The sequence below is a fragment of the Nelumbo nucifera genome, chromosome 4 (assembly GCF_055504915.1).
Source record: "Nelumbo nucifera cultivar China Antique chromosome 4, China Antique-T2T, whole genome shotgun sequence".
Taxonomy (NCBI): Eukaryota; Viridiplantae; Streptophyta; class Magnoliopsida; order Proteales; family Nelumbonaceae; genus Nelumbo; species Nelumbo nucifera.
The window spans coordinates 13,887,985-13,901,048 of record NC_142652.1 but is presented as its reverse complement, the minus strand read 5'-3'; the positions used below and the strand labels follow the sequence as shown (position 1 = coordinate 13,901,048).

At 38.3% G+C, this 13,064-nt stretch overlaps 1 protein-coding gene and 1 long non-coding RNA gene across 2 annotated transcripts; one reads left to right on the top strand and one right to left on the bottom strand.

Moving 5' to 3' along the window:
- Nucleotides 1-50: 50 nt before the first annotated feature.
- LOC104608004 (uncharacterized) lies at nucleotides 51-7,614 on the top strand. The gene is made up of 2 exons (XR_737041.3): nucleotides 51-517; nucleotides 7,222-7,614. It is a non-coding gene; the product is annotated as an uncharacterized LOC104608004 (long non-coding RNA).
- A 362-nt stretch (nucleotides 7,615-7,976) lies between these two features.
- Nucleotides 7,977-10,511, bottom strand: LOC104608003 (glycosyltransferase family 92 protein RCOM_0530710-like). Its single transcript, XM_010273835.3, has one exon. The coding sequence runs from the start codon at nucleotides 10,086-10,088 to the stop codon at nucleotides 8,244-8,246; it is 1,845 nt and encodes a 614-aa protein (XP_010272137.1). The 5' UTR covers nucleotides 10,089-10,511; the 3' UTR covers nucleotides 7,977-8,243.
- Between the last annotated feature and the right edge of the window lie 2,553 nt (nucleotides 10,512-13,064).

Here is a 13,064-nt window from a genome sequence, read left to right as displayed (position 1 = left end):
TTAATGAAATTTAAGTTTCAATATTCATTTTCAATACCCACCGTCCAATTTCGATATTAAAAATTTATAATCGAATTCGGATGTAACCTGATCCCATTCGAATTCGATGCATTTAGTGTGTAACCTAGATAGATTACACGACAACTGGCTATCAGGCTTTCGTATTTTCATGTCTAACAAGTCAACTCCGAAGTCCTAATTTGCTTGATTGCGTGGCTGTGTAATATGAATCAACGTAACAACTCTGAGGCTGAGGCAGGCAGGGTTTTGGGAATAAAATAGGAGCTGGTGGAGTGGAACTTCGATGCCTCAGCTTTATAGGTAATTCTTGAATACAAGTGGTTTGGACTTTGGAGAAGATAGATACGGTCGGAGGGAAGAAATGGGGATCGCAGGCAAAGTAGGGGACTGGGCGTTCAAGGCCTTTACGGCCGGACTGGGCGTCGCCACCATTTATCTCACAGCCACTTTCTCTGTTAACGTCTACAGAGGACTTGCTTGGCACAACGCCCAATCGGTACGCCATCATATTTCCTCATCTTCTCCTCTCATCCAATTCTTATCCATTGATCTCTCACTCTCCCTTTTTCTTCCATTTCCTTTCTCCTTTATCATTTTCTTTGTTGTTTAAATGTCTAGGACTATAATGATGTTCATTCTATGTTATTTGGAGCTAAATCTTAAACTTCTAGAAATTAATAGAGAAAGATGTCGAAAGTTGAAACATTTCTTAATGGGCCTTTTGGATTAAAACGGGTTTTCCCTTTTGGAACTTTTCTCTTTGAATTAATGTTTTGGAGATTATTGAACCTGGCACTTTGATTTTTTCTACCCGAGGTTTCACATTTGGACAAAACGTCAATTGGGGGAAGTACCTCTTCCTTGAGTGTTTGTGAGCCAGATCCACCAGTTTGATTTCTTCCCTGCTTATTGAACTGAATTGAGCGTATCATCAGTTCCAAGAATATGACTAGTATCGAAAGGATGGTGTTATCTAATCCATCTCCACTTCATCGATATTCTAAACAACGACTCCTGTTTTTGTGCAAAACCGGTAAAATCTGTTTGAATAACCAAATTCTTATTAATTCTGTGCAATATGATGACTTACCCTTGGCACATGCTCTAAGGAGCTACCAGTTATTGGAAATTTGACTCGTTGCTGTTAAAGTTTCCTGTTTTTTTGTAAACTAACTTAAAACTCCGTTTTCCCAATCTTTTTTTTTTTCCTTTTCTTTTTATAATAATATTAGTGAAGGCTATGATCTTTATCCCTGTTTGATGGCAACTCCTACTGATTTACCACTTTCAAATATTTGCCCGTGCCCAGCCAGCAGGAGTAAATACATAATAGTAATCCGTGTTTCAGAATCTAATGCCAGTTTAGTGAAACCATAAAATCCATATATTGAACTCTCCCTTTAATCGAAAGTAGAATCCTTGCAGTTCCCAGAATCACGGATTAATGGTTTAGTAGAAGTCAGATGTTTTAGGGGCTGTTTAGTTCCATTGCCGTTTATCAGAAAAAAACATTTTGCACAAATTTTCTCTTGAAAGTCGGGACAAAACTTTTATTTTTACTTTATGACAGAAGGTGCCATTAGGCACCACGTAAGCCAAACAATAAAAGGGTGTCTCTCCAATGCATGTCTCTAACACAACTCAAGAAAAACATTTTCTTGATAAATGGCTTAACCAAACAAAATTTCAAGCTTCATATGAGGAAATGCCAATTTGGCGCTGAGCTGGTGCTGATTTTCTGATAGACGGCAATGGAACCAAACACCATCTAAATGAACCAAAAACAAGAACTAATACTAAACCCCAGGACACATAAAAGGTTAAAAGTTTTCACAGATAAAATTGTCTTAATTTCCAGTACGCACATGTTGCATCTAGAAACTGAACAATATGGAATCATGGGTTATCAGTTGAACCACTAAAGTGGCTGAAATAGGTTGTTGAATCTTATGCTACCATGGTAACATGTGGACACTATTCATAGTTCCGTTCGAGTAATACAGTGACATGTCAACGGATTTGTGTCCATTATCTGGTGCAATCTGTTGAGTTGTGCCTTGAACTCTTTGTTGTGTCTTGCTCCATGTCCCAACCCACATTTGTAAAGAAATCCGAAGGAAAAATTTCATAGTGGCCTGTGGTGGCAGTGGATCCCTGTGATTCCCGTGGCAGTCTACACCTCCTCCATTCTCAGCTTTTGGGTCTGACCCGAATATGCTATCTTAAGTTGGGGTTTTCTCTTTTCTGCATCTTTGGTTTGCGGAAAATGATAGAGAATCTGTGAGTGGAAGGCTTAGGTGTATTGGGGTTTAGGATTTTCTGTGAGAGTGAGGTTGCACAACATTGTATCCTCCATTGCCGTTTTCTAAGTGAATTTCTACTCCTCTGCCCTTGGACGTAAGCTATAAGCTGATCTCTGTGTGCATTCTTGAATTTGTCTATTTTGCATTTTCTTCTTGTTTTTCTCTATTTGCCAATTGACTTTGGTCTTGGGTTTGTTCTTCCGCAACGGAATCCTTAACATTAATGGACTATAGGAGAGAGATAGGTTACCAGCTTGAGCCTTGGTGACAACTTGCAATCTTAAAGGAATGGGGATTTTCTTTTTGCAGCAGAAATTGAGCATTCAAACTCCTGAAAAATCAATGAGTCCCTGCTGTGTAATGGGTTGCAGAATCCCCTTATGGAAGGCTGTGCATTCTAGTTCACCATCTATATTAAACATCTGGTTAGTTTTACTTCAGATATTTCTATGCTAATAGGTGCAATCATCAACCTTTTTTCAGATTTTTTTTTTTTTTTTTTCCGAGTGGAGTGCAAGTTGGATATGGGAAAGGCCTATAACAATGTTAGTTGTGTTTCCTCAATTATCAAAAAAAAAGTTAGTTGTGTTTCCTTGGATATTATCAAGAGAAAAAGGAAGCTTTTCATTCCAGATTGAGTATGTGAATAGCATGTCTATCCTTAACTCTTTTTTGTGCATTTAAGGTTTACCTAGAAGAGATGTTTCTCATTAAGAAATGGTTTTGATGAGAAACCTTGATGCTGCTTTTCTTCTTTCTCTTGCTGGAATTCTTCAAGTTGTCTGACTGCGAATTTTCAAGAGTGTAATACATCGAGAGGCTTCAGAATTGGCAAAGGGTAGAAATCATTTTTGCCCTGGCAAGGCAAGTTGATGTTGAAGTGACAAAAAATAAGGAAATTTATGCATTTTTAATGCTTATAAATGGTTATACATAATGTTATGTAATTATATGTTACTTATACACGTGCTTTTTATGAACAATTAGAAGATTTTTTTTTGATAGTTTCCTAAATGAAAAGATTTATGGATAACCTCCCAATTTATAAACAAAGATTTTTTTTTTTTTTTTTTTGATAAATGCAGTTTGACAACAATGTTTTCAAACCTTCTTTGACTCATCCAAACTGGTAAACCAGGCAGCCGACAGGGTCCTTATTTTGTGACGGTTTTGATTATAATAATGGATGAACTACTGGTTGAACTGCTGAATTGTGACTTGGCAGCTTTCCAGTTTGACATCCAGGACAGTCTCTAAATCATTGGTTTGGAGTAGAAAACTTGTATGCAGAAAGAATTGAGGGCCCTAATTTTTGGCTTCACATATGTTCCTATTAAACCAAAATAGCATAGACATTTGTATACAAAGGTGTAGAATTACTTATTCACCCCCTAGTAGAGTGTTTATATCTATGACCCTAGTTGGTTGCCTAGGCGATGGGCCTTCAAAAAGCCTAGGGAGTTGCATAGATGGTGTTATGATATGAGTACTCTGGTTGAAATATTTTACCTGACAATGTGCTGACATCATCTTTAAACTTTTGCTCTATGGCTTTAAGATGATTTCAAATTTAAACCATATTCCATGCACTTTCAAGGCAACTCAAGTCTCAGATTAACTTTATAAGAGCAGTTTGATAGGAACTTAGCATGAAAATAACTGATCAGAAAAAAAAAAAAAAACTTAGCATGAAAATAAAGTGAATGGCTAAAATTTAGGATGCACAGTCAAGAGCCTTCCTTTGAAATATCTTGTAATCTCCTTGGATGATTATCTGTATCTGGTCACGTTTTGGGGCCTGGATGTTTAAAAATTCACTGAGAAGCTTGTTACCTGAATAACAATATATCTGGGTGGTAGAATCTCTTAACTAACTCCACCTTAACTGGCTTCCCTGTTTATCATTTCTCAGTCTTTGAATATCCTCCAAGTCATTAAGAACTAAGAAGAACGGGAAAGTTATACGAATTGGGGTGTGTAAAAGCTGTTTTTTTTTTTTTTATTAGCTGCATCTTTAGGTGTTTTTCTTTTTTAAACAGGACAGTTTGGCTAGAATGTGTTTCCTTTGGTGGTTGGATCTCCTAACTATATCCACTTTCACTGACTTTCCTGTTTATCATCTCTCAGTCATTGAACATCCTCCTAAATCATTAAGAACTAAGAAGAATGGGACAATGTAGGGGATTTGGAGTGTCTAAAACATATAATTTGGTTGTTTGCATGTATAAGTGCTTTGTTTAACAGGAATGGTTTTGGTTTGGAGAGGTTTAAAGAATGAATGTTGCTTTTCTTGGGCAAATAAAATGGTTCTTTCCTTGTGGAACCCTCAAAATATGAAATTCTGTTATCTTTTTTTTTTTTTTTTTTTCTTTTTGATGAATGAAATTCTATTATCTGTTGCAAGTATGATCCTGTTTCCAATGGGTGGAATTCTTAATGTGCAAACATTTCCACTCTTTATATCCAATGCAAATGCATCTACCAAGTTCCCCATCTCCTTTCTTTAATCAAGTAAAATGTTATATCCGGTGAGAGAGTTAAAAGTTTGGAAGTCTTTGGTCACTGAACTGCACTTTTGGGTCTCTTCTTCCTGGGTTTATATAGGAGGCATTTGGCAAATCTTCTTGTGTGGTTTTTCAGATTTTTCAAAGCTTGGAAGACTAGAATTTGGTCTTTCTCTGTTTGGAAATGAAAGACAGGAAGCTAGAAAGACCTATGCCCTAAAAAGCTCATGGAAGCCCAAAATGGCCAAAAATCTGGATCTGGAAGCTTCAAATGAAGCTTCTTGTCTTTCTGCACCAAAAATCTTTCACTTAACAGCTCTTTAGATCATTGTAGACTAGGATACTTACCAAACTGTCTAGATCTTTAAAGACAAGCCCCTAAAAGCTCATTACATCTTTTGGCCTTCTAGGCTGTCAGAAGATCTTCCTAAAAAGACTTGCAAAACGGCATCATAGTTGATCATGCTGAATCTAGTTTTCTGGTCAATCTAAGCCATAATCCTTTTTTGTAGAGGTCGAAATATTGAGGTTTGGTAGGTCTTGTCTCTCTGATTTCATGGCTGATGGCTCTCTGATTTCCTCAGAAAATCATAGGAGGATTTATTACCTTGCTTTTAGCATTTGAAACCATGTCTCTGATTCCTTAGAATTTCTTGGGCTCACCATAATGAGATGCTCCTCTAATAAGTTTGCTTTGGTAGTTGCAATAATGAAACTTGTGTTGAATTTTTGGAGATTTTGAGGAGCATTTGGAAGAAAGGAATGACAAAATCATTGTAGATGATTTCTGTAGTTTTTAGGCTATTATTTAGTCAAGATTGGAGTTCTTGAGGAGGGAGTGGCCTCCCTGGAATTTGGCCCATAATGGCTCTGTCATTCATATGTTTGCCTTCTTGAGTTAAGTGGGAGAGGAACTTGACTAGAGCTCAATCACTATTTCTATTATAATGTTTCATGTCAGTTCACTTTCTGGGTTTGGATGCAGTAAGGAAGAGTAGAATGCAAGGTAGGCAATACAGTGAATATTTGATTGTTGTGGTGACTGCAGACTAGTAGATGTCCTTAGAGAGGCTAGAGCCTTGGTATCTGGGTGAACATCTTGTTTTCTTGATTCAAAGATCAGTTAATTCTATTTCCCTATTTGTCTCCAAGCAGGATGGAAGGGGGTTCCCTCTTTGTTCTTTAATACACACTGGTATGTCAATTCAACTAGTTATATATTATTAGCCTTTTGACTTGAACTTTTGCTTTGCACCATAATCTTTCACTCGACTTATAATTACCTATCTCTTCCCTTTTCATGGTGTTTTTTTTGCAGTGGGCACGATGTAGGTATAAGTGTCACTTTGACTTGGTATCCTCCAACTTAATTTTGAAGTGGAACTTGGAAGTAGTAATTTGCGATTGAACTTAGGATGCATAGAATGATTGTGAGGGAAATGTGTCATGCTTGTCAAAATAATCATGTTTCTCCACTCCTTTATTTGTTATTAAAGATCATTCTTTGTTTATATCTATGTGTAGTTCTTACATTTTTAATTTTCTACTGTAAAATTTGATAGATGTTTTCGTGCAATAAAAGATAATGAATATATATTTATATGTAATACATAGAAAATATGTGACATATTAAAAATATATATAAAATATACATAAAAATTTATATACCGGTTGGTTTGGTTAACCGTTGGTTTTTTTGTAGGTTAACCGAAAACCGAACCGGTCCTTCGGTTTTTCAAAAATCCCAAACCAAAACCAAACCGATCGGTTCAGTTAACCGCATTTTGTGGTTCGGTTCGGTTTTTCGGTTTTTTATGGATATCCCTAGGAAGAAGAGTCTTACCTAACTTGGTCTTTAAACCTTTACTCATACCTCTTAAATATTTTACATGCAAGATATATTCAGCTAATGCAAACTTGCAAAGTAACTTTGAAGTATCAATCAGAAGGTTTCTTATTTCTTTGGATCGTCAGAACATCTTCATTGATGTCTTTTTAGAATTCCTTGCGTTGGTTGCCATTTTCCAAAGTCTGCAACTTGTTTGTGTCTATCTAGTATTACTCGGTTACCTTAATATCATTTTGTGAAGATGATCAAGCATTTTCTTTTACATTGTGGTTGAGACCTTCTTGATCTATATTGCTGGTAGGATTTAGGCCTTGTTTTATTTGATGGTTATGTTTTTCATTTGTTGTGTCTGTTGTATGTTTCCTCTAGTTATTTGTCAAATGTCAGACTAAGTATCAAACTAACAGATTTCTTTTATTGATAGTCTGTGAGGAGTTTCCTGCCCTAGTCATTTGCATTTATGTTGTTTTGGTGACTGTTCTTATATGCTGCTGTATTATCAATAAAAGATACTAACATGGATTGCCATTTTCACGTTATGCAGAAAGTTGACAAGGAGGAATCTCAAAATCAAAACCAGTGAGGAGTTCCCATTATGGCCAAAAAATTCATATTGAATTTGTTTTTTCCTTAAAATTTTACAATGTAACCTTCCATAGACCTCTATTCATTTTGATTTTCTTTTTTCCATACTCCTATTGGGTGTTGTAAGAGCCAAGGTTTTCAGACAATGTGTTTCATTTAGGGATTTTAATTTATACTATCTTATAGAGCTCTCCTAGAACATTGGATAAATATGGCTTTGGTTATTATGTTCTCTTTATTCAGGAAGCAACCTCATTTGGATTCTATCGGATGATATGATCTCTGGGGTATGTTTTATGTAGCTTCTGAATAAAACAGTAAATGTAGAAGGATATGAACTGTGATTTACGAAGTGGGCATCTTATTGTTGAGGGTAAACAAAATGTTTTCCCATTTCTCTTATCATTAGAATGATAACATCCATGTGACTTGTATTCTGACTTCCACGCTGTAGTTCCAATTGCGAATCGTTTTCGCTTTTTTCTTACTACATTAGTTGCTCGTACATTCCTTTGCTGATTAAGATCTTCTTTTGCAACTCTTTACAGCTCTACACCGCATAGAATGTTTATTATAAGCATAATAAATAGTAATAATAATAATAATAATAATAATCAAGAAAGTGTTTGGATGACTGCTGAGCTTTTTATCCATGATTTCTGATATGACCAAATAAATACACAGCTTGACGATGATCATGTGCAATCAAAAGAACAAAAAATTGAAAATGAATCAATAAATAAAATCATTCAAGGAGCATATGAACAAGAAATCCCGTAACATGTTTACAGAATTACAATTTTGTAAGAACTCTGTTTCTCTATATCTTCTATGGCTTCTTATGGGTTTCATGTCAGGCAAATGAAAAAAAAAAAAAAAAAAACAGAAAAAAAAGTGAAACAATGAAGAGAAAGAATGGCTGGTTGTGTGTGTGATTCGTTTTGCAAGGGCAGACAAGCTGCACGACCACGGTAGTTTTGTTTACATCAGAGACCTCTCCCAGGGCAGCAACCCAGAAGCAGGATCGGCCAAGTTAGCTATGACGAAGTCCCTGAGACCTGTGTCCCAGACCTCGCAAAATTGAAGTGGCCAATTAGGTGGCTCAATGGCCTCAGTCCCCAACCCAGGTGCTCTGTCCTTTGATCCCTCGTTGTGATTTTCTTGCCAGTCGGCAACATAGGTGGCAACCCTTCTGAAGAACTTGGTTCTGAAGACTTCCCAAACTTGATACTTGTAATGGTTTATCACAGCGGTGCTCTGGTGTAGGTTTATGTATCTGTACCCTGACTTGAGACGGAAATGGTGCACCGCGTTGAGTAGGGTATCGTCTAGAGCTTCTGGACGGATAATGGATTTATGTCTTTCTGGGCTTTGGAGCCGGCAGGTATAACCCACGGTCACTCCCTGCGACGGGGGTGTGCTTAATCCCGATGGCCCAAAGCTGTGGCAGGCAGTCCTGATCTCACCAATTACCGTCGAGGAGGAGAAATTTGCAACCAGGGATTGGAATGAATGCTGACCAGGATAGCCCATGGAACGGTGTTGAGAAGTCGGGAAGGGGAAGTAGAAGAATTCATCAACGTCCATGAATCCAATCCATTTACATTCATCCCTGGCCTTGAGCACGCAGTGGGAGAACCCAGCTTCTTGGGTCTTGATCCATGGCCATATGTGCCTGCTGACGTTGTAACCTTCTTTGTCTAGCTCGTCGATTACTTCCTTAATGTTGTCATCGCTGTTGTTGTCATAGATGAACCAGCGCTCCACACCAAGCCAGGCGTGATAGACAATCCACTCCCGAAGCGACGAGGCTTGGTTCCAGAGCATGGTACACGCGCAAAGTTCATAGTTCTTCCTCTTATTCGTCCTACTCTTCTGTTTGCCTTCTGAGTTGTTGGAGTCAAAAAGTTTAGCGACCGAAGGCAGAGGAACGCGAGCAGAAGCAGCTCGATGGTTGGTATTGGAATGGGAGGCAACACTGATGGTGACTCGGATTCCCTGAGCTTTATCGGGATTCTTTCTGATGCTAAGAGGGAGGGAGCACCGGACGACTTCCTGAGCTGCTGTAACGGCGTGAGTCCTGAGAGAAAAACCGCTTCCTTTATCCAAATCCCCCAAACCAAAGTGGCAACTGAATTGGGTTGGATCCGATTCCCTGAACGACCGAAGATTCAAGCCTTTGACAAAGACGACAGCCGTGCCCCTATCCAAAGCTGCACCATACACCAGAGTCTCCCACGAATGAACCGACCGATCCATCTGTACAAACCACCTGTCACCGCGTCCATGCTGTCCTTTCCTCCGCAAATTGATCGCAACTGAGAAATTCGCCGGCGGAAACGGACACCGAACAATTGATCGTGAATCGTCGTATTGGTCAACCGACAGAGCAGGAGCGGAGATTTGGCTTCTCGTCTGTATGGCCTTATCCGAATTGTTCCGGATTTTTTGATAGACGCAATCCAATTCACCATCCTGATGCAAGCGCAGCAGATAAGAAAGACTACTGCTAGAACCGGTACTCCTGGAGTTAGAGACAAACAGCAAAATATGGTCCGGGAATAAGACTCGATCCTCGATTCTAAAGGAAGGCAATCCCAGAGTTGAATCTTGAATTGAATTGCTCGCAGAAAAGGAGAGAGACGATATATGGGAGGAGATAAGAATAGGGCGGAAGGCAGCAGAGCGAAGGGAGAAGCCATCGAAGAGGAAGAAAGCAAAGCAGGAGAAACAGAGGAAGAGGGGCCAAATTAGAGAGGGGTAATGGAAGGAGGGCCTGCGGAGGGGGAGGAGTCGCTTTCTCTTGCGGCGCTGCTCGGAATCCATGGTGGGGAGTAGCGGGAATCCAGATCTGAAGCTTGTGTGGGGTGTTATAATCGTGTAGATATGAGATGTAATAGTTTGTGACGCAAGACGAGAGCAGAGAGAGAGAGACTCTTGGAGTGTTGAGTTTAGACGAGAGAGAGAGAGAGAGAGAGAGAGAGAGAAGCTGCTCTATGGGGTGAGGGAGTCGACGCTATCAACTGCAGCTGTAAATTCTTTTACCAAGAGGCCAAAACGCAAAGAATGTGTCGGAATATTTGTCCAGAAGGCAGAGGAAGCGGAAGGAAGGAAGTCTTAATTCCCGTGAATTTTGTTGACGCGTGAGGATTGGGCTCATCACCACAGTCCAAATAGGCAACTTTACTCAAAAGGAAATACAAATATAAAATATATATATATAGAGAGAGAGAGGGTTTGACCAATAGAAGGTCCTGACACTGAGGCTGAGTTTGGCTGACCAATAAAATAAAAACTTTATGGAGTGTTACAGCAAGGATTCTCTTTGTATTGTATCGGCCTTCCAAGTTCCATCCCATGTATTGTCTGTCCCATAATCCCATTTGTTGGAATTATCACCGGGACTCAGTTCAATGATCAATGTGGAGGAGAGAGAAACAGTTTGGGTTGTCAATTGGACTGGATTTGGTCTAATTTGATCCAGTTCAATGTGAGTCCATTATAAATGAACCAGGTCCAATTCAATTCAATGAATGCTTTAGATCAATTTGGACTGGTTCAATTCAATGTCTAGATCGTTTAATCTGTTCAAATTCATTTTGTTTTAAATTGGTTTTAACCCAAACTTGGTCTATTGATACATATATTCTTATCTTATTCAATAGATCAGATATTGGTTTAATCCAATATAAATTTGTCACGGACGGACCAGGTCCAATCCAATCTAATAAATATTTTAGACCAGATTGGTTCAATCCAATATATCTTGTAGGTCTGTCCAATCCTTCCAAATTGATTTTGGACTGGACGGGGTCCAATTCAAAACCGGTCCATTAACACCCATAGAAACAGTGAAAGCGTCTTTCCATGGAGAAACAAACAGTGAGTGGTATTCCATTAACATTTAAGACACAGTTGGGGATGTAGGGAGGGGAGAACTGACCTTTTTTCAATCCAATTTTAAGTGTGATACTGTGAGGTGTGACTACTAACCACTTAACAAGGAACCCTCATTGAGCTATCCTTTTGAAGCTTCTTAAGCCCCGTTTGAGATTTGTTTATTTTTTAGCACTTATTAGAAACAATGCTTATTTTAGGCTAGAACAATAAACACTTATAGTGCTTTTTTTTTAGGAAATAAACCTGTTTTGAATAAACTAAAAATTTTGACTTTTTTAAGCGCCTATTGCGTTTCTGACCCATCTTAGCCTGCCACATCATAGTTTTCAAACTACCTATATTACCCCATTTGAAAGATGCACTTATCCTAATTTTTTTTTAAAGGCTTAATTTGGTAAGAGTACAAATAACGGTGCAAATGCAAGGTTTAGCATTGAGGCTCAATTTGGAAAGAGTACAAATACAAATATATATAGTATAAATACATACAAAAAATAAGGTTTTACACTCTACAAATTTGTATTTATACTCTTTTCAAACTAAGCCTGAAGAGGCAGCACAAAACCCAGATCATATACTTCCCTTCTCCCTCAAATAACCCTACTATTATTACGTTACGTTTGTGGGGTTTCAAGAGCAACCACTTCGCCCATAAAACAAGTTATGAAATAAAATATAGCATTGGACAATTGCAGTTGTTTTTGAATTAATTATTTGCTGCCTCCTGTCTCATTTCATTCTCCCTGGGTTCTGCCTCCCTTCCGTTTAATATTCTATCATATCCTAATAAAAAATATTCCTCATACACATCATCATTGTCTCATTGGACTTATTTTTCTATCAAAATTTTCATTATCATCTACGCAACCATTGCTCTGGCATCCCATGCAGAGCTCGATATGAAGAACAATCCTCCCAAACAAATCTTCTAACTCAGAAGCTTTCAGTATTAACAAATCATACTTTATGAATTATCCGCACTGCCGTAAGCAATTCTAACAAAAATTTAAGAAAACCCAAATGAGTTGGTCACTTAGTCTATCATCAGTACCTGCAAAAGTTCAAAATATTGATATGTCTGATATTTTGGTAGAGGTGTATTGGACAGTATTGGTAGTTTTTTTTAGTTCAAATCTGATTTAAAGGGGCCTGTTTAAGATTCATCCGCCCCCTGAACTGGTCAAAACCCTGATACATCACCTGTAAGGACATATAGAAAAGCTCCCGATACAATATGTATCGGCCGATATGGACCAATACTTACCGATACTTTGACTGCTGCAACAAGATGGTGATTGCGGCAAATCCATGCCCATTTTTGTGTTTTTGTATAGGCAGCCCATTGTGTGTTAGCTTTGCTACTTCCTACTTGACACAAACCAAAAAAAGGAAAAAAAATGGGGCCCTTTCTACATACTTTTTTAAGAGTAAACGTTAATGTGTATGTTCTTTCATGGAGGCATCCTTGGTTTGGCTCATATATAGAGGCCCCCAAAATTATAAATTATCCTCCATTGAACTTTGGATGAATCCTCATCCTTCTGAGAGGTTACATCCCAGTACAGTTATTAGCTAGGGATTATAATATAAACTCCAAAGTTATCAGAATAGTTCGGTTCTGAGGTGCTGGGTCCTCATTCAGAACAACTGTCCTAGTCTCCTTGGGAGCTGGGGCCAGCCTACCATCACAACAAGCAAGTTCTGGATCTTCATTTGGGTTGTAACTGAACTATACCCTTTTGTTTTTCCCATTTTTTTCTCTTCCTCTTCTTTTTGTAATTTCAGGGTTGGCTGGAAGTTGTGTTGTACATGGCATTAGGTACATTGGTAAGAGATGAATAAACAAATATCCTCTTCCACATATAATTGAATGACATTAGCAGCTAGGGGATATACATACAT